The sequence below is a fragment of the Mirounga angustirostris genome, unplaced genomic scaffold (assembly GCF_029215605.1).
Source record: "Mirounga angustirostris isolate CCGP_5_RB_7025 unplaced genomic scaffold, mMirAng1.0.hap1 SCAF_4, whole genome shotgun sequence".
NCBI lineage: Eukaryota > Metazoa > Chordata > Mammalia > Carnivora > Phocidae > Mirounga > Mirounga angustirostris.
Genome location: NW_026991712.1, coordinates 39,745,529 through 39,767,671, shown reverse-complemented (window position 1 = coordinate 39,767,671; position 22,143 = coordinate 39,745,529). Strand labels below are relative to the sequence as shown.

The 22,143-nt window shown below is 39.3% G+C and overlaps 1 protein-coding gene across 3 annotated transcripts; it reads right to left on the bottom strand.

The window, feature by feature from the left end:
* Window positions 1–3,394: 3,394 nt before the first annotated feature.
* MTERF3 (mitochondrial transcription termination factor 3) lies at window positions 3,395–22,079 on the bottom strand. 3 transcript variants are annotated; one of them, XR_008507653.2, is made up of 10 exons: window positions 21,940–22,079; window positions 18,893–19,241; window positions 17,453–17,605; window positions 13,310–13,348; window positions 12,604–12,793; window positions 8,488–8,635; window positions 8,059–8,130; window positions 6,728–6,889; window positions 5,303–5,489; window positions 3,553–3,689 (listed from the first exon to the last, which is right to left on the bottom strand). XR_008507653.2 is itself a non-coding variant. In XM_045896203.2 (9 exons), the coding sequence occupies exons 2-9, from the start codon at window positions 19,224–19,226 to the stop codon at window positions 3,495–3,497; spliced, it is 1,293 nt and encodes a 430-aa protein (XP_045752159.1). In that variant the 5' UTR covers window positions 19,227–19,241; window positions 21,940–22,079; the 3' UTR covers window positions 3,395–3,494. The 3 variants fall into 3 exon arrangements, 2 of the variants coding, with proteins under 2 accessions (XP_045752159.1, XP_045752160.1); XM_045896203.2 differs by lacking the exon at window positions 5,303–5,489 and having other exon boundaries at window positions 3,395–3,689; XM_045896204.2 differs by lacking the exons at window positions 5,303–5,489; window positions 13,310–13,348 and having other exon boundaries at window positions 3,395–3,689.
* Between the last annotated feature and the right edge of the window lie 64 nt (window positions 22,080–22,143).

The following is a 22,143-nucleotide window of genomic DNA, read 5'->3' as shown; positions in this document are numbered from 1 at the left end:
CACCTGCGCCTGCCGTTTTTTCCGCTTGAGTCCTGCCGATGTAGTAGGGCGGGCATTTTGCGCGCTCCGTTCCATGAACCATTTCGTGTGACCTGATGGGAAGAACATTAGGCAAGGAATAAGGGGCTTTAGCCTGGGTTCTGTGATGGACGAGCTGTGGGAATTTAGCGAGTATTTATTGCGCCCTTTGTGCCAAGCAACGCGCTAAGCGTTTTACCTGCGTATTATTTTAATTCTCATTTAGTTCTAAATCCGTGAGGTAAGTACTATGATTATCCCCATTGTAGAGAGGAAACAGGGGCTCAGAAAGTTGGGATAAATTGTCCAAGACTACACAGCTAGGAAGAATCCAGATTTATCTTCTAGTATCAGAGGATCCGGGTAAAACTTTGGGACTCCTTCTTAATTCTAGGGCCAAATACCACACTGCTAATCCAGGAGACACTAACCCTCTCTGGCCTTGCGTTTCTCCAGCTTAAGGTCTACACCAGACCATTTTCGTGGTAGGTTAGGTCAGCACACACGAAAAATTTAACACTAATCTAAGATACAGAGCAGACTTTGTGTGTGATTTTAAGATAAAAGTATACCCGCAGGGCCTCAGCCCCAACATGTTAAGTCTAAGGCATTAGAATCTAGGGACAGAAACGATTATAGTGTGACTGACTCATTCAGTTCCTGTGACCTCCTACCACCATTACTGTCATGGTCAGCTCAAATTGCCATAACAAAACACCACAGACTGGGTAGTTTAAAAAACAAATGTATTTCTCACAGGTCTGGAGGCTGGAAGCCCAAGATCAAGGCGCAAGAATGGTCACTTTCAGGTGAGAGCTTTTCCTGTGGGTTTTAGAGGACTGCCTTCTCATTGTGTCCTCACAGGGCAGACTCTTTTGTACCTTACAAGGACACTATTCGCATTATGAAGGCCCTGTCTCTAAATGCCATCACATTGGGGGTTAGTGTTTCAACACGACTTCTGGGGAGACACAATTCAGTCCATAACAAGAACCCACGAATATCTACTTTTGTTTACTTCAGGCTTAAGCGGAGAACTGGGACCATATAGAGAAATCCATCTCACTGTAAATTCAGGTTAGATTCAGTGGTCCTAGTCACATTCCAGTTCTAAACTTTTGTTGCCTTCCCCTTTTTTCTTCTTTGTGCCACCACATTCTCACATTACTCAGTCCCGTATGCAGCACTAAAAACATGAATGTCTGCTCCCAGACTACGCTAGCCAAAGTGAAGTCTGAAAGACGTGAAGAAGTGCAATACATTTAAACACTGGCACATTGCTTTACAAGAAGTACTCAGTGAACTCTTGTTTCCTCGTTACCCTTAAGTTTCAGCTTGCTGGTTACACGGTGAAGGTGGTAAGAGAAGGAAGACCTTGTCAAGAGATCAGATGCCCAAGACTGTCAAAAAAATCCAGCTCCTAGAGGTATTGAGCCTAGAGGTCCTGGATGTTTGCTGGCAGTCATTTGTATTGATTCAAAAATTGTTTGATTTCCCTCCGGGCACGTGGGTAGGATTGCATTTCTCTGCTCCCTTAAAGCTAGGCGTGGCCATGTGACGCTTTGGCCAAGAAAAATGTGATTAGTTTTTAAGAGCAATTCACATTCTTTTCCCCTTTCATAGATTGGCTACACTTAAGACACAGTGGAGGCGCCATCAACCTCTGTCACTAAAGATGATAAGGAGCAGAGCTTTTTTAGTCCCAAGTAGGATATGTATGAGATAAAAACTTCCGTGGTTTTAAACCATTTAAGGTTTGGGGTACCTGGGTGGCTCAGTCGGTTAAGCACCTGCCATCGGCTCAGGTCATGATCTCGGAGTCCTGGGATGGAGTCCTGCGTCGGGCTCCCTGCTCAGCAGGTTCTGCTTCTCCTTCTCCCTCTGCTCCTCCCTGCACTCGTGCTCTCTCTCTCAAATAAATAAATAAAATCTTTAAAAAGAAACCATTTAAGGTTTTAGGACTGTTCATTATAGCCTGTTCTGACTGATAACAAGTGGTTTGTTAATAAAGGCAAAATGAGGTTCTGAGCCATAGAAAGACCAGTGGGATGGTTCCACGCTTTTTTAGCTGAGGCTTGTTTCCTGTGTATTGATCTCATCCATTAGAGAACTCCATGAAGGCCCCTATCTATGCCACATTCACCACTACATTTTAGGAACTCAAATGTCTGTTGGGCAAATGAATAAAATACCTAACAGGAAGGCCCTCATCAATTATAAATTTAGTTTCTTATGAGGCTTCTGGATCTACAGCACATCACAGAACCCTGGTGCACAACAAACTGCCCCCAAAGTTAGTGTTTTAAAAGTTTTTTATCCCAATTCTGAATTCAGCTGGATAGTTCTGCTCCATGTTGCATCTGCTGAGGCTGAAATGTCTAAGCTTCCCCCCCCCCCCCCATGTCTGGTGCTCCCTTGGCATGACTGGAATAGCTGAGGTTTGGCCAGACACCTCTTTCTCTCCACCTCATTTCTCCGAGTCACCCAACCTCTTTACATAGTGGCTCAAGGTTCCAAGAGCAAATGTTTCAAGAGGACAAGCCCCAGTGTGCAAGTACTTATCTAGCCTCTGCTTGATAATGTTTCAGGGACCAGGTCTCATTGGCCCAGAGTCAGTGTGGAAGGGGACAAGGAGAACAAATACCAGGGTGGTTCGCTGGAAGCCACCAGTGTTAACTACCCACCCAAGCTTGTGATCTCAAGGCAGATAGCTGAAGTCACAATGCCTTGTTTTACAAATAAGGATCTGACCCAGAGGTTAAATTATTGGCCCAGGATTACATGTCTAAATGATAAATGGGGAAAAGAGTATCAGTTCATGCTGTAAATCTTTGCATACTGGCAATAAGTCAGAGGTTTGTTATGGTCTTTTACCATATGTCTCATTGCCCTTTACTTATCTTCACAGTAGTCCCCTCCTCCCCACCCCCCCAATCCTTTTTCCTTTCCCGATTCTCGGTAGCCAATTTGTGGGCAACTCTGAATATCTATGCTCAGGAGGATACAGCACAGATCATCCAAAATGGAATGTGTTTTGTAGCATTATCTACGTGAACAGTAGCTATTAGGTGAATAATAATATAGCATGCTCCAGAAACTTCTAACATTTCGAAGAAAATAAAGAGGTCTTGTGAGGAAACCACTTTAGAAGGCCTGCGAGTATCAGAGGGAAACCTCTGTCCTCATCCTCACCAGAAGGACAGACAGTGTGCCAGCCCATAGGAAAGTGACTCTCACTCCTTCTCTCAGCTTGCTGTGGTTTAAGTTCTGTCCTCCCTGAGAAGGAAGGAAATGGTTGAGTTGAAGAAAATTAAGTCACCAGGAACTTGTAAGAAAGATCTGCCACAAGTGTACCCAAATTCACAACATCAAGAAATTGTTTCCAGCATCAGTGGAGGCCTGAGGCATTTATTTAAAAATCATTCATTCATATATACATTCATTTTATATTATTACATTTTAACATTCATCAAAAACTAAAGAGTTTTTAAGAATTTTTCAAAGTCTTGTACTGAGGCTTTGGCAATCTCTTCACAAAATATTTCATCAGGCAAAGACACTAACTTGTCCAAAGAGATGTAGTTAGGTTTTGTTGGATCATATTGTGCTCTTCCTAAATAGGTAAGAAACAAATGCCTTTCTTTGACTTTAAACAACCTTGTATTAAATACCTAAAAAAGAAAAAAAAAAGTTTTTAAAAACAACATGTGCACTGAAAGATGAACAACTAAAAATGTTTATTTGGCTAAAAATTTAAGTAGGCTAATAATTATAAAGTAGTGACCACATGCTTAGTAACTATGATAAATGCCACAGGGTTTAAACCATATAGCTTTGGCTAAGAAATTATGATTAAAAAGAACAGAAAAATTATAAAGTAATTAAGGGCTATATTGCAGGCAAAGAACATTGGCTAATCCAGATGGAGGAGATGTTAAAATAGCAAATCCTCAGGCCCTGCCCCCAAAATACTCAATTTTTGTGGGGCCCACAGGTTCTCCAGGTGACTGGAGAGTCACTGGTGACTGATGTCAGAGGTGACTCTGATGACTGCCAAGTTTGAGAACCAAAGTTAGAAATCAAGGTCCACTGGCACCAAAAAGTTTGTAAGATTTCACAATCTTGTGAAGCTTCCTTATTTTTGTAAAATTCCTGCCTGCTCTCTCCGACTAGTATTAGAATGAAATGAACCTGGCCTCTAGGGGAGCAACTAGGGGAAGCACATCTTTGTCTTGGGGTTAAAACTCCTAAGGAGTAGCATGAGTGGCAGCAACTTTAAAAAGGAATCAGAAATAGGTCAACCAGAACTGTTATTTGCAAGAGAAAATTCCTTTCATACCACTTAAGTTTTTAAAACACCAGCCAAAAATTTAAAGTCTGTCAGTTCCCCCACAGTCCTGTCAGTTAGTTTTCCTTTTTTTTTAAAAAAAAAAAAAACAGTATTAGCCAGACCCCTATGAGTCTAAGAATCCCAAAAAGGAAGTCACAGTTCTATAACTGGGCTTCCCAGAAGCTAGGGTTTGGGGTGCCTAAAAGTCTGTGTTATTTAAACAAGTGATTTTGATGCATTTGGTCAAGTTTATAGTTTCCCCTACTTAGAAAGTTTCTATGCATCTTTGAGACCCCACTCATTCTACTGACCACTCAAATGTCAGTTCTTAGAGTGGTAGAATATCCTAGTTAAGAGCATGGATTTTTAAACCCGACTGCCAGAGTTCTAATCTTGTCTCTGTTCCTTGTTACCTGGGTAACCACCTTTGGACAATCCTTTTATGCTTACTTTCTTCACTTGTAAAATCGGGATAATAATAGTACCTATCTCATATGATGGTTGTGAGGATTAAATGAATTAATACAAGTAAAGCAGTAAAGACAGAGCTGACACACAGTGAGCACTTAGTAGCTATCATTATTTCTATGATTTTCCTACCTCTTCTAAATTAAATTAATTAAGTTCTATAAGGTTAAGACTTATCTAAGTCTAGGTTAAGGTAGACTTAGACTTAACTAAGTCTATCTGGTTAAGACTCTAACATTATGTAAATCAATTACATTTTAGAGACTTGTCTTCCACACTAGATTACAAATTCCACAAGAATACACACCATGTCTGATTGATTTTTATATCCCCAAATCAGGTTATTTTATCATACTCTGTCACTGAATTATCTAACAGCCCAGGGGAAAACTAATTGTTACTGCTTTTTAGTTGAAGACCACTTACTTTACAGTTGTTCCAATAAGCCAAATTTGTACCCCTGCACTTTTAATAATCAATACATACACATTTGATGAAACAGAAAAACTCTATTGGGGCGCCTGGGTGGCTTAGTTGTTAAGCGTCTGCCTTCGGCTCAGGTCATGATCCTAGGGTCCTGGGATCGAGCCCCGCATCGGGCTACCTGCTCGGTGGGAAGCCTGCTTCTCCCTCTCCCACTCGCCCTGCTTGTGTTCCCTCTCTCGCTGTGTCTCTGTCAAATAAATAAATAAAATCTTAAAAAAAAAAAACAAAAAACCTCTCTATTAAGGGCCCATTCATAGTGAAGTATGATAGGTAAATAAACATTGCTATTTGTGAAGGAATTGTACCAAATGCAATCTAATTCTGAGTTATATTAAAGCCGTATTTCTTTTGCCTATCTTTATATCAAGAACACATGTAGCAACAGAGTAGGGGGATCACTCTAATGAAATTCAATCTTTCATTTATCCAGTGACTATGGAGTGTCTATTCACATGGCAAACAGGAAAGAAAGGATGACTTTGATGAAATTCAATCATTCATTTGTTCAGCAAATACTTATCTAGTGCCTATTAAATGTCCCGTATAGTTCCAGGCACCGGGAATCCAGCAGTGTATAAATCCAAAAGGATCTCTGCTTTCAAAGAGTTAACATTCTTGTGAACAAGCAGATAATGTCACTTGCTAAAGAGGAAAGTCTGATTAGCTTGGAAAACATAAATATGGCTTTGGCACAATGGCAAACTAGAACTGTTTTATGTTTTTGTAGGAGATCATTACAATACGGCTCATTAACTAATGGATTTATTTATTCATTCATTCATTTATTCATTCATTCATTTATTCCAATTATTTAGAGAGACCACACGACTGGGGGAGGGGCAGGAGAGAATCCCAAGCAGATTCCCTGCTGACTGCAGAGCCCGCTGTGTGGCTCAATCTCAGGACCTGTGAGATGATGACCTGAGCTGAAACCTAGAGTCAAGACACTTTAACTGACTGAGCCACCCAGGTGCCCCTAACTAATGGATTTAGATAGACTGTGAATGAAAAGTACATGTAGAATTGAAAGGACCTTTAAGGGAAGTGATCTTTTCTAATTTAGATGGGAGAAAAACACAACTGGGAATACGTTAGATTCCAACAGGCAGGATGAGCAATAGGTAACAACTAAAGGGAACAGACTCGTCCCTTGTGTCTCCTATGGACATGTACATGTGTGCCCTAGAAGTTGTAAACTTTTCACAAGTGATCCCTTGACTTCGTTTGCTAGATGTGTTCTTGATTTCAAAGATGGGCAAAAGAAATTATGACCTTACTACAACTGTCAGTCTCAGAACCAGAGTATATTGGCCCAATTCCTTCCCAAACAGCAAGTCATTTTTGCAGTGGAACAGCACTATGCACACAGAGCAGTTCTGGACAAAGGGCAATGAGAGCTTCTAGAGAGAGTTGTGCACTTGTTACCTGTGGGAACCTGACGATGAGGTGGTGGGGAATGCTCATCACATTGTGCACATAGTCAAAAGTCTCAGTAAGTTTCCTTTTACTTGCAGTCAACATCTTTGGGACTTTGGTGATCATATGCTGAATTTCATTATGTTTAAAACCTAGTTCAAGACGATAAACCTAAGAGAAAGTAGAGTTGCTTGAATCACAAATGTAAACAGTTATTTTCCTAATATGCCAGAGGACACACTGATTATTTTAAAATCTGAAATGAGGACATTAAAAACTGGAGACAGCTATGCCAATGCCCTCAAGGGTCCATAGCTTCCTGCTTCTGGGGTATCCTGAATTTCAAGCCCCTCTCCTGAGACGAACTCTCACAGCATGGTGATCATCGTGAAGATCACCAAAAGGAGCTATCATAACGATGAAACAGAATAATGGTGGATGTGGAAGGCCTGGTCAGGCTATCTGTATGGGCCCTACACCACAGACCAGCAGTTAAGATTTTCAATGTGTTTTTTGAGCCTCTGCTCCCAAGCACACTCACATACATGTTATCTGGAAAAACCACATGTCAAAATTCCAGACAGAGATGGTAAAACTAAATACCCAAATGTGTGTTAGGTCCTCTGCTCCCCTACCAATCCGTTGTTCTTATTACTCTGCAGGCTATGCCCCTACTAGATTATGAGCCCCATGAGAGCAGGGACTATCTTCAAGCACAGTGCATGGGCAGGTGCTCAACAAAAATTTCTTCAACAACTGGACATGAAACACTTTAAGCACCTCAGAAAAACAGGCCTTCTATCATAATTTCAAGTATGACTACAGCTTTGTATACTAACTAGTCAGCTGCCTTTGGCTTTATACTACTCGCTTGGAGGTAGGACAGTAACGAGTGTCTGGTATGTCCTGTGATAGAACTAGAGCGGGCAGTGGGCACAGTTCTAAGGAGAGCAATGTGCTGGCTACTAGGCTCTTCACAGATGTCTTCCGGATCCAGCCTCCAAATCTCATCTCCCACCAAGGTGACATAAACCTAGAGTCTCACACTGGCAACAAACGTGGTTTCCAGGCATCGCCCAGATACCTAATGCATTACTCTAGGATTACTGGTATTGGTGTCTACAAGGTGATTTACGCATGTAACACCTGCTCAACGTGTGAACATATTATTAACTAAAATAAACTGCTTGCTAGATATTTATTGTATCATTTCCTATGTCCATCTTTTTAGAAATTACTTCTTTCACAATCTAGTGTTAAGAAGACAGTAGCAAAATCTATCCTCTTCCTAAGCACTTAAAGAAAGAAGCTGATTTCTGAAAATCTTAAAGTCGACCTACCTTCATGTTTTCTTTCACGGGCTCCAGACTTCCAGTTAGTAGCCTTGGGAGACGAACTACCAGATCTCTAGTCTATAGTTATAAAACAATCTATTATTACTATACATGCACATTCAACTAGTTTGGGAAAACAAGGCATTACTAGGAACACAAAACTAAAATTCAAAATATGAGCTAGGAACCCTGAAAATACATAAACTTAATACTGTTTGAGGGAAAAAAAATACTGAAAACAAAACTTAAGGCACCAACTTGATGGAATACTATAAAATGATACAGTTATACATTTAACCTAGTAGGGTAATTCATTCTTATACAAAAATACCAGGCATTTATAGAATTCATATGGACCAGGCATCTGTGAGAAACGTGAGATTTAAGCTTCTAAATGTAGCTCACATGGAAATATATAAATTCTCTTTTCTTTACCTTCTTCACGCTAAGTTCAAGTTCTTTCTGAAAAAATCCCAATCTGTTATCCAATCTTTCCACTGAAAAACTCAGCAAAAATGGCGCATTTCTGACCATCTGTGCTATATGTGCCTTACTGAAATTTTTTGACTGCAGATAAGCCACTCTAGAGAAACAAACAAAAAATACATGTACATATGATTAACATTTACTAATGTCATGTACTTTCCAAAGTAACAAACAAAAAAAAAAGGATAAGTAAAAACATTCAATAATGGCCCAAATATGGTTAAAGCAAAATAAGCACCCATCCAACGATAGAACGGTTCCCATTTCTACTCAGAAACCAAATAATTCTGAAATCTACTAACAGATTCTCTTTTCAGTTATTTTATTACTTGGTAGAAAAAAATCAAATAGCTTCATTTAAGAATTCTTTGCCAAGAACATAAATCCATAAATTAAGAAAATAAGAGATTCCAAACTCTTTTTATAAAGACCCTCAAGCATAGCAGAAGTCGAGAGAGGAATTTTTTAGTTTAGCAAATTTACTATGTATATTCGTAAATAATTTTTACTACGATTTCCATTATGCATTTTGTTAACAACTGAGAAATTTCCTGCTAAGTTTCTGGGACCCAAAATACGGTAGTAAAATATAGAAAGTTTGACTATGAAATAACATTATTGATTTTTAAAAACTTATAAACATAGTAAAAGGCAGTTTTATTAAATGCCTAAAATATACTAGGACATTATCTTGTTTAATTCTCACCAATTAAAACACAAGAAACAAAAACCCGTGAACCAGGTAAATTTTCCACATTGTATCTGAAGAAACATAGATTCAGAGAAGTTAAATAACTCCTCTTAGACCACCAGCTAATTAATGACCAAGCTGAGATTGGAACTCAGACATGCCTATGAGATTTCTATACCATGTACCACCAGAGCTTATATTTTATAAGTGATGACTACTCCTTTAAGGGACTCCCTTAGAGGACATGAGAGAAAAGACCGACAAATTTAACTATATAAAAACTTAAATGCAAGGCACCCCCCCTGCCCAAGCATTGACAAAGTCAAAACAAGTGACAAGTATTTACAACATGTCACGGGGAAATAACTAATTTTGTTAGAAGAATGCTTACAAAAGAAAGAAAAAGACTTAATTTTAAAATGACAAAGGACATATGTGATTTATAGAAAAGGTGATGTAAATAGAAATTCAACAGAGGAAAAGAGCCTCCAAACATCATTTCTGAAACAACACTGAGGCACTGTTTTTATCTATAAAATGAACTGAAACCATAAAGTTTGATGACTCTGTAATAGTGAGGGTAACAGAGAAACTGGCACTTCTGTATGACGCTGGTGGATGCGTAAACTGGAAAACAACCTTACAAAGGACAACTTGTCGATATCTTTAAGATTATAAATGCACATACCCTTTCACCTAGCAATTCCACTTCTAGAAATCTGTCCTACAGATATATAGCAGTATGTGCAAAATTATATATATATATATATATATATATATATATATACATGCGCACACACACACACACACACGGAGAGTCACTGCAGCCTTGTGGTAGCAGTGACTGGAATCAAGCACCATGTTTATCGTGAGGGACTGGATGATCCACAGTATGAACTAAACTAGCATTAAAAAAAGAGGAAGTCCCAGTACAAAACTATCTCTAACATACAGTTAAGGTAAGAAAGTGGGGTACAGAATAGTATGTATAAATGCTACCAGTTGTATGTATGTGGGTTCATGTGTATTTGTACACAGATATACACATATGCTTACATATGACAGAACATTCTTAGCAGGTCAAACAAAAAACCTGATCATAGTAGCTGCCTCCACAGATGGGTCTCAGAAAGTTAATGAGGGACAAATATAAGTAGGTGGGAAGGAGGATTACTTTTTGTCCCCCCCCCTTTTTTTGGTCACAGCAAAAATCAATATCTGACTAAAACATTATCAAAACTGTTGTCTACCTTGTGATAATTTTTCTAATAAAAAACTAAGATATGCCCAGCGAAAAAAAAAATTAAATAATTAAATGCAAATTATTCATTTGAAAATAACTTTTTTATACATTTGAAATTTTCTTCAAAGGAAAACAAGTATATGAAATCAATGCTATTACAGAAATCCTAGAAATAAGACTACTGTACATACCAGAGACAAAAGCTAAGTTCAATTAAAGATTATCATACTCTTGCCTCTTACAGTAGCAGCTTATTTTTTGCTGTATGTGGATAAACCTATTAAAAAATTCCAAGTAATTAAAATAATGCTCCAGAGTTTAGGAACCACTAGACTATGCTGTCCATGAGAGAATATCCTCTCGTTGTTAGGAGCATGTGTGATCTTGAGCAAGTAACTTCAGCTTCTTTTAAACTCAGGTTTCCTTTACAGAATTAAGAGTAGGGAGACAGCATGGGGCAGTAGCGAGGACTCTGCAGTTAGACTAAGTGGGCCTGAATCCCAGCTCTGTCACTTACACTATCCGCGGAATCTTGGGCAAATTATTAAACCTTTCTGTGCTTCCCGTGGAAAATGGGGATATTAATAATAGTGGTGCAATAGTCAGTGGTATTGAAATGGCACTGTATGGTGACAGATGGTAGCTACACATGTGGTGAGCATAGCATAACAGATAGCCTTGTACAGACTTGTTGAATCACTGATTCAACACTGTATGTCAACTATACTTCAATTTAAAAAAATAGTATTAGCATAGTAGGCAGTTTCTGACATGGCTCCCAATAATCCCCACCTCCTGGTATACACACTTCCTTTGAATAAATCTTGAACAATAGGGCAAACTGGTTTTTGAATGGGGAGGGATCAGTGTTCCAGACAGTCAGGAGAAGCAGAGCTGGATATGTCAGACTGAGTTTCCTAGAATCATCCGTTCTCTCCCCTATAATAGTCTGTCTGTATTATACCAGAAGGTAAGTCCCATGAAGAGAGAGCATGTGCACGTTCTGTCTTTTGGGGTTCAAGTCTAGCTCAGTGCCTTGCATATACAGGAGCTCAAATCGTTCAATGTACGGAATCCAGTTTTTTGTTTAGTTCTTTTTCCTAATTCAGACAAGGCATTGTACTCTGATGTTGTTCAAGGAACTGTAAAGTTCTCTGAAATGCAGTGAGGCTCACCATCAGAGTAAGAATAATCTGGGGATGAAGACCAGAGGCAGACCAGTCAGGAGACTGTTAGAGCAGTCTTCATGTGAAATGGGGACCCAAGGTGATCTTCACAGTGAAGATTCAGAGAAATGCACTGACTGATTTGAGAGAGAAAAAAGAATTGATAGTTGATTTATTAGATGTGGATACTGTAAGAAGAGAAGCCAAAGTTAACACTAATGTTTCTGATTTGGGCAACAAGGTGAACAGTGCTCCTATTCAGTGAATCTGGGAATACAGGGAAGAACTGACTTAGGTGCGAAGTAGGGAGGATGATAAATTCAAAAGGTGAACTTAGGGACAGGGGCTCTGTCTTGTTCTCTGTGGTGTTCCCAGTGCCTAGCAGGGTTCTTATCTCATAGATCAATACTATTTTATCTCACTGTATTGATTCTCACAGATTTAATAAATTCTTTGAATGTTGAATGAAGTACAAAGATGTTTATGGAAGTGCTTTTTAAAGAAGAAAAAAAGGAACAACCAAAATAGGCCACTTACATAAATGATTAAGCAAATGATATAATAATGTGCCAAGAGGAAGTCAGATGTCTACCATCAAAAACTGCCCAGAAAATTAAAACAACCCACAAAAGTTCAGGCTTTCGTAACTCTAAGTGCACTCTCAGGTAATTTAGCCATGTGTTGATGGATTAAAAAAATTTTTTTATTCCAGTTTCTAAAGAGAACCCGTTGAGTGTTGACTCAGCAGTAAGCTGAACACATAAAAATGAGAAGTCAAATAAAAGAACTGTTTTAGATACTTAATCTTGATCAAAGGAAGTCCGTAACCAAAAAAATAATAATAATAATATTCATGTTCATTATCAGCTGATCCTTATGCAGCTAAGACTTAAAAATAACTTACACATATATTTCCTTCATAACCACTTCTTGGGTTATGTGAAAAATCATTGTAAAAGCCCTACCTGGTCTTAAGATTTTCAAGGTCTTCGGAGAAAATAGCATAGTTTTTAGTCAGGTATGTTCCCAGCTGGTTATCCTCTATACCCAAATCTTTAAGAAACATGAGTATTTGCTTAATGTCTTTTTCAAAATCCAGTCGCAGAAGGAGGTTGGCTGCATCTGGATGTTTTTCTATCTTTGAGAGATCCACTCCTATAATAAATTACAAATACTGTTTGAAGATAACTGTTTAGCTAGGTCATTAAACTTCATACATAAAAACACAAGGAATTACTGATGAAGATCAACAACCTGTCCAAAAGAGAACTGAGACAGGCCAATAGAAACTTCTAAATATATTTAAACTAAACTAGTTGCAGAAATTAAATTAAATTAAAATGAAAACATAGTACTTATGTCCAAGTCACATATAGAGGAAAACAATTCATTTGGGGTTAAATTTCTACCTGAAACAAATTCCGAGTCATAGTGACCTAGCTAGGATCATCCTCTTTATCTATGGTTCTTGAATATTGTTTGAATAATGCTTATGAGCTCCTACTGATCTCCACAGTAATTGCTTAAGTGGCAATTCTACAGTGTAACAAACCCTTTAAATGAATTGTTACTTTCTTTGACATTTGTCATTTCCTTAGTTATAAGCATTATTTTCGAAATATGTTTATGATCTCCTCCGGGTGGGGGAATAAAAATAACCCTATGTCTTACTCATTGTAATCTCCAGGTCTTCAGCATGGAGACAAGTACCTTGAAGGAGCACAAGAAATGTCTGTGTGAGAACAGGTGAGCATATACAGCCCTCAAATATACAACAAAGCAGAAAGTATACAACCTTTGACCTTCACGTATCCTTATAATCTTAGGTAGTCTAAGTAAATGAGACAAGGCATAGGAGAAAGAAAGAAGAGGGAGAAAGCAAGCTGTTACTTTCAAGTATTCTCTGGTTATGGATATAATTAGATGGCAATGTTAATTAGGCAAGGAATCAAAGTAACCTGTAATTCAAAATTCTCATTAAAACTGAGCGTTTTGGGGCACCTGTGTGGCTCAGTCGATTGGGCAGCTGCCTTCGGCTCAGGTCATGATCCCAGAGTCCTGGGATCGAGCCCCACGTCGGGCTCCCTGCTCAGCGAAAGCCTGCTTCTCCCTCTCCCTCTGCCTGCCGCTCCGCCTACTTGTGCTCTCTCTGTCAAATAAATAAAATCTTAAAAAAAAAAACCAAAAAAACAACTGAGCATTTTATTCTCTCATTTTTTTCCTTTTATCTGATTAAAAAAATAAGCATGAACAGGAAAGGCCTCTTCTTTATGTTGAGAGTAAACATTTGAAGATAATCTAAAACCTTAAGGTTAGATTTAAAGTTTTATATTCTTAAAAATATTTCTTCAGATGAAAAATAACTCTCAAACTGATTTCCAGATGCAACTTTCAAGTCTTAAATATAAAAGCAATGAAATAAAAACATTCTTTAATGGTGTACATAACCAGAAAAATAAATTATAATTTCCTATACTATTATATCCAAACATAGTTCTAAACCCAAATTTCTTGATATTAAGCAGGCATTGATGTAAGATGATCATGACTAGAAAAACAGATTACACAAACACACCCGCAGAATGAAGACCAGAAACAGAGCCAAGATCAACTAAATGAATAAAATAAAAAATTAGCATATAATAATAATGGCATTTCAAATTAATGGTGAAAAGATACACTATTCATTACAATATAATGGGACCACTACCTATACGTGTGAAAAATAATTGTTTCTATTACTACACTTACGGTGAACATGATGTAATGTACAGAACTACTGAATCACTATGTTGTGCATCTGAAACTATATGTCAATTTTACTTAAAAAAAATTCCTTCTATATCTTACACAAAAGATTAAGCATCTAAATGTGTACTAACTCTAAAACTACTACAAGAAAACAGTTTAAAAAATATTAAGTATGACTACATAAAAATATAAAACTCATGTATGGCTTTCTGTAATAAATGTATTTGCATAGAAAAAGGTGGGGAAAGCTATTCAACAAATTGGTGATAGGGTTACCTCTGGAAAGTGGAAATGGGTATGTAGAGAAGGTGAGAGCTCTTTCTCTTACAGTACTTGCATTATTAACAACTAGATGAAATTCTAATTTAAAAATAGTATTAATAAAAATAAATTATTGGATGGATACATAAGTTAGACAGAAGCTAGTTCCAAATCTCTGTGATAAATGTGGGAAGGGGTGCTTTGAAAATAACATACAGGGTTCAGACTTGGAATTGAACTTACTCGTACAGCTTATCTGTGCTGAAGCGCCTTGCTCAGCATGAGCCGTCACACCCTGACTGTGCTCAAACAGAAATCCTGAAAAGCTGCCTTTTAACAGCAATAGGAGAGCAGAATCTCATCAGGAGAGCACATTGCTGTCAGCACAAATCACTTGGACTTACTCAAGATTAACTTGAAAAAGTAGTCACTGAATTCCCACTATGGACCAGGCACTTCTGTTAGGCTCTGGGGATATAACAAATGAGTAATACACGCCTCTAACTTCTGGGTGACCGCAGTCTGAGTTGCTTTTATCCATTCAGTAACTACAATTATTACCACTGTATTCAGTTATGGTTACACATATCTAGTGTATCCATCAAGGTCTGGCAGGCAGCAGATACTGCCCTAGAAAGTGCGAGCAAAAAGAACTTTAATGAAGGGACTTTACACAGTGGTGTGACGGATGAGGGAGCGAACAAGGGCACCCCTAGTGCTAAACAGACAGGGAGCAAAAAGTATGCCCCGAACCCAGAGGGAACTGCAAGCTATTAAGAAAGGGCTGCTCAGGAGGAGCTGTTGTCACGGAGCGAGGCAGTTACAGGACCCAAAGCAGGGAAGGAACGGGAAAAAAAATATACTCCCACCCGCCTTCGCTCTCCTCCTGCAAGTGCCTCCCACTGGCTGAAGCTGCCCAGGAGCCTGCTGGCAAAGAAGCTCTAGTGCATGGAGACTGGCCTCCTGGGATAGAAAACAGGCAGAGTAGGGCAGAAAACAGATCGGAGAAGCAGACAGGCACCGGGACACATGGGTCCTCAAAAATACTGCCTCTGACAAGTATGATTGCCTCTGACAAGGCAATCACGGCTCCTCCACGGTACTGTCACTTAAGTTACTTCCAAGATATGCTGTTGACATATCAACATACAGAGAAGGAATGGCTGGAACATATATTCCAAAACTCTTAGTATGCTGTAAATTATTTAAAGGCAGGGGCCACGTCTTCTGTTTATCTTGTATTAGCCCTGGCACCTACCATAAGGCTGGGGAAGCTGTTCCAGAAGGAAGGTGACTGGCTCTCCCCTTTGTAGCAGATGTCATCTTTCTCTCCCCTTTGAAGCCACAGGACACTGTATTTGTATGTCTTATGTAGCACTTCTCACTTTACCTTTCATCCTTGTAGTCCAGTTATTTTTATATATGTATATTTAGATACTTCTGAAGACTTGAAGCTTCTTGAGAACAAAGGCCGTTACCTGCACATTTGCGTAACTTGCACAGGAACAGGGAAGTAAACAACTGTGATGCTGTTATTAGTGCTAGAATGGAACTAAGCCGGGGTGATGCAAGGGTCCAGAGGAGGGTCACCGAAGAACTTGAACTAAGTCTTCCAGTGGTCAGAGCTGGCCGAACAGAAGGAGAGAAGGGGAAAGGAGTAAAGCTGAAAAGGTAAGTTGGGGCCAGATTAGGCAGAGCGCTGACATCCCGGGGAGGCTTTGAAGGATTTCCAATAGGTCACTGACATAGTCAGATCGGCATTTTAGAAAGAGAACTGGTATTTGAGAGATCATCAGAGCAATGTGGCTATCTGATAAGACGGCTATCAAGTTAGGAAGCTCCTAACTTTCCAGTGAAAAATGAGAGCCTAAAGTATGGCAGTGACTGGAGAATGAGAGCAGATGAATTTGAGAGAGAATCCCTTACCTACCCTGTTCCTCTCAATCCCCCGGGGAGAAAGGAGGTTTATCATCTGGGAAAATGAAACCAGAGATGTGCCAGAGCTAGGGATAATGAGAGAAGCAGATGGCTGCAATAAGGTGTTGGACTGAACAGGAGAGGACTAAGTAAAAAGTCTGCAGTGAGATCGCTTGGCTGTCTTCAACTATCCAGACCCCAGTGCATCCTCCCAGCCAACAAGCTAAAATAGTTATGGAGCAGGCCTAGACAGAAACCATCCACATTAGGGGGACAGTGGGCTCCAGGAGGAAGGGCAGGAGGTGGTGGGGAAAAGGAAGGAATTCCTCATCTGGTAGGGTTTACTGCAGGAAACACTGTCCTGACAGGCTACTGGAAGGTGTGGGAAAATTTGGCCCTAGAAATAAAGAAAACTAATCAAAGGAAAAACAAGAATTATTAACAACTATTGCAAAATGAAAACGAACCCAGAGAGCAGCAAGCAATATTTATAGTCATAATATAATCGCTGACTGATGATTCATCTAAAAATTGTTACCATAACTATACTGGGCAAACTGAATAGGGGAAAAATATGTATGTACATACAAGAGATCAACCAATGTCTAAAACTGATGAACCAAGCCACAGCACTATAAACAATGACATAAACAGAGATTAACTACAAACAGAAAAAGCTGTAAAAGTTAAGGAGACACCTCTGGGGAATAGCATGAAGGTCAGGAAGGATGAAGCAGAGAGTACGGTTTTTCACTAGAAGCTTTTTCCACACTATTTGACTTCTGTTCATCTTGATAAAGATTAAAAATGCTGATTTGACAAAGTAAGGCAAAAAAGCAAATGAGGAATACACTGAAAAAGTACCTGTAGGTTGTTGAGACTTACCTAGAAGCACTAACTTCTGCAGAGTCTCAGAATGATCCACGTAGTCTCGAAGCGTGAACGTATCTGGGGGCAGTGGAGGGTCTGCGATAATCTGAACGGCCTCCTCCTCGGAAACTGGCTGCAACGGAGACACCGGAGGCAGGTCGTCCAGTGCTTTGAAGCCAGCCATATAGAAAGACAGGGGCGGTCAGCTCTCCAGACTGTATACTTAAAAGTGAAACCTCTTCCCTAGTTTGCTTCTTTTTAAATCTTGGGATCATCTCAGAACTAAATATCTGAGAAGTTCAAATATTTTCTACCTCCTAAGAGGTAAGGCTAAGACTATTTAGAGAAATCAACCACTGTTCCTCCAAGATAAGCAATCTGTTGGTAAGTTTCTATTCATAAGGAGGAGGTCCTACACAAAATTCCTTTCTTTTAGTTCACTTTTAATCAATAGGTAAGAATGCTAAAAATCAACTGACCTTCTAGTACATTTTGAGATAGATTCTACCATAGCTTGTTAAACTGGCCCAAAGTACAACATATTCTACCATCCTGATTTGTGTGAGTTAGAGTCAATTCGATCCTGAAATGTCTTTTGATGCAATCTCCTTTCCTCCAAGTTATTCTCAAGTACGTCTTTAAAAGGACTTCTATGATTCTGTTTCTACCACCTGTAGTCCTTCACTATGGACATGACCCTCTCTAGCACAGCCCTGATTCTGAGATTTTGTTTTGTTTAAACCAAATGCGTAATGGGAGACACTGGGAACTATAACCTACCTTAAGCTAAAGAATCAAGACTATGATTTTTTCGTTCTATTTTTTGCTTCTCATAACTACCCTTTCTTATTTCTTATAGCCAGTCTTTCCTCTCTGCCCTCCTTGACCCTGCTTTCTTTCATATTCTACTTAACCTAATATTCCCTCATTGTGGTGAAATATTCCTTGCATGGGAATATTCCTAGAAGAGGAAGCATAGGAGAGCGAGGACTGACTAAAAAGTGACAAGGGAGTTTTTTGGGGTGTTCTATTTGTGTTCTTTTTGGTTTGTTAATTGTGGAGGCTGTTACACTACTAAATGTGTTTGTCAAAATTCATAAAACTATACACTCAAAACTGATGAATTTTACTTGGATAAAATTATATCCTAATTAGGAATATATTAGGATAAATTATACCCTAGTAAAACTAATTACCACCTGAAAATTTTTTATAAATTTAAATAAAGTATTTAGAAAGCCACTGTTACACATAAATCTAGAACATAATATTATCTATATATTAATCTACAAACCTTTTTTCTCAGTCAAATAAGTAAATGAATAGAACTGGCATTGTTCTTTTTCTTACTTGGTACAAAGTATGACCTGAAATAGGCTAACAGACTATAAACAGTTAACCTGTTCAAACTATCAAAGTGGGGCAGAGGGGACTCTTCGGGAAGTTCAGAATTACCTTCTAGAGACAGCTCAGAATCAAAGTTGGGTATTTTTTGTGTCTTCTGTGTCTGTTCATTCATGCAAGGAAGCAGAGTACTTTGGCCAGAACCAATCTCTTGCCTACTTGAGTTGGTAGACTGGGAACTATTCCATAAGGAGGAAGTCCTGTAAGTCTTGAATCCCCACTGGAGAAAGCAATTATCAGAGGACATCTGTGGCTGAGCAGAAAAGCCAAGCAACAATGTTCTTCCTGGTCTCTGGAAATGTTTTCCGCATTGTGTAGCTGTAATGAAGCTACTCAATTTAACTGAATTGAACCATCTGGATATCTGTTGGGCTGACAAAGCCATTTTTCTTAAAGTAGCCTACAAAGGAAATATATAACCATCAAAAAAGAGAAACTCACTTGACTTAAATGTTTAGAACAGTACTCAAACAACAAAATGATAAACTGGAAAATCTTTTTTCTAATTAAAAGATGTTCAATAGACTTAGATAATTAGAGCAGTCACATGTTACTTAAGCACAGGAAAAGCCAAAAACAAGACAGCCCCAGTTATAAACCAAAAGACAGGAACTTCTGAACTGGAAAAATAATGACTGCTTTACAATATAAAAAAAAGCAAAACCACTGGTATAAGAAAACCATTTAAAACAAAAATCTGTGTTTAAATTACAGCTGAACCCAATAATCTGTTAATTTAATATTTAAAGGAAATAAGGTGATGCAATTAAGTGTTCTTGATATTTGGTTTGAAGGACATTGGTTTGAAGAAGCAGATTGTTGATCCAAGACACTGAATTATGCAAATGCATTTTATGTTTATGCATTACTCACAAACTAAAAAACAAGAAGAAATCTACTTTGCCCTAAATGAATTATCACTGTCCTAAATATCATCACTGTTATCTAGAAGATTGTTTCTTGGTTAATCCTCAGGGCTGAACACTTGATTATTTCAGATAAAGCTGTTCCTCAAAAGGGAATTGAACAAAACCAATTTTGTCAAATTCTGTTTTTTGGCTGTAGGAAAAAAGAAAAAGAAAAGGCTTCAAAACAAAAGGTCAAAACTAGCAAGCAAAATGAAGTGACAGAAATACATAAGCAACCAGTAAAGAATACATGAATATTTTGAAAATGCAGTTGTTTTAAGATTTTTATAAGGAAAGGCTGTTAATACTTTAAGCTCCAGGATTATGAAGGAATTTTATATTTAGACAGCTTAATTAGAAGAGTAGATTTGATGCATATAATTTTATGTTAAATAAGATAATCCATATAACACACAGCATGGAGTCCAGTATACGGAAAATCCTCAACAAAGTTAGCCATTAGTATTATTATTGATTACACATCCATATATAAATGAATTCTGCTAAATTAACTGTAGTATACAACTTTTTTATTTGTTTTTCTACATATTGGAATTCAGCTTGTTTTATGCTCACAATTAGACCAGATATTGAAGGTCTAACCTCCTCCTGTAGTTTAGGGAAGTCTCCTGAAAGAGCTTTACGAAAGTGAAAGTCTCACTATCATTCTGAAATGATTTTAGAAAGGAAATAGGTAGGCACAACAGCCTATGGGATAGGTGCTTTTTGTTAAATTCTGGCAGGAAATGACTCGCCAAATCTGTCAGGTTTCCCTCAAACCTACAACATTCATTCTCTGCACAAAGGGAGCAAATTGGAAGCCAGAAGACCTCAGGTGTGCTAGTTGACAAGACTATTTCTTCTTGTGGTGGGCACACTGACAGGCCCATGATGGGGGTTCAATAACTATTCTTGAAATAACAATTTTTGGGGGCACCTGGGTGGCTCAGTCGTTAAGCATCTGCCTTCGGCTCAGGTCATGATCCCAGGATCCTGGGATCAAACCCGCATTGGGCTCCCTGCTAGGTGGGAAGCCTGCTTCTCCCTCTCCCACTCCCCCATGCTTGTGTTCCCTCTCTCCCTGCGTCTCTGTCAAATAAATAAAATCTTTAAAATAAATAAATAAATAATAAAAATTGTTAAAAAAATAACAATTTTTTGAAAAGGTAATGTGATTCTTAAGGTCCCAATCAGCTTTAAAATATTTTGACTTCTAAGTTTATCTAAATATTTCATCCTATTTCAAAGCAAACTTCTGAAATCCCACATTCACTGTGAAGCCTTTCCAGGCTCAAATTAATACTCCTCCCATATAGCGCAAATTAACTTTTGAATTCCATCCATATTCATTTAAAGACCTTTATGCATTCACCTAATGTTTATCCTGTTTGTATTTACAAGTGCAGTATCCTCTCTACATCATTTCATTACTGTGTATACCTCTTAACAATTGATAAATTGTTCGTTCACTGGACCAGGGCTGGGTCCTATCTGTGGACCCACCCTCCCAGTGACTATTCCCCATTAGCCCCGAGACTTGCATTGCTCCAATGTCTGTGGGATGGAAATGAATCAGTTGCAACTATGAGTAATTCGTCTACTCAGTATTCAAATGCGGATAAGGCATTTGCAGACGTGCACAAAGGCCCTGCGTGGTGCTAACAGTAAATCTAACACGACTCCATCAGGAAGATTAAAGGAAAAAGCCCTAAAGGATTCTGCATTAAAATATCATACACCAGGACTTGCTCTAATTCTTCGCTAGGAACAGGAATTGCCACTGAAGTACTGTTTTCCCAGGATTCAAGGTTTCTAACTCTCTAAGGCTAATAAGTGATGTCAGGGGACGAAAGCGGGTGTTGGGAAGATGGCTTCGTAATCAGGGGCCCCTCGTGAATGCTACACGCCCCTCCTAGGCCATTTTAACAAGTCCCCACAGCGAACTTCCGCAGGAAGCCAGCTGCCACGCTAGGCTTCCTTCCGCGTCCTCCGCAAAAGGCGCTAATAAACAAGCATAGTTGCGTTTTCGTCTCGTCGGCCAGAGAAAAAAACAAAACTGAACTAATCGCCCCCGACCGGGCCGCGGAGACCCAGGGGCCAGGAGGCCCCGGGCCGGCCTGGACGCGGGTGGGTCCGGACCCGAACCCCACCGGGAGCGCGCCCCGAGTGCTCCGGCGGCTCCCGCTTTACCTGTGGCGAGGCGCACGCTCTTGGCTTGTTTGCGGGTGGCCGCCGGGCTGCCCCGGCCCGGCGGACAGCCCCGCAGCGTCTCACGGCCGCCCGTCAGCCAGCCCGGCCGGCCCGCGCCGCCGCGCTCCCTCGCCCACGTGGCCTGCGGCCAGAGTGGGCGAGACCATCTGCGAGGCTACGCAGGGGGAGAGCGGGCGGCGGGCG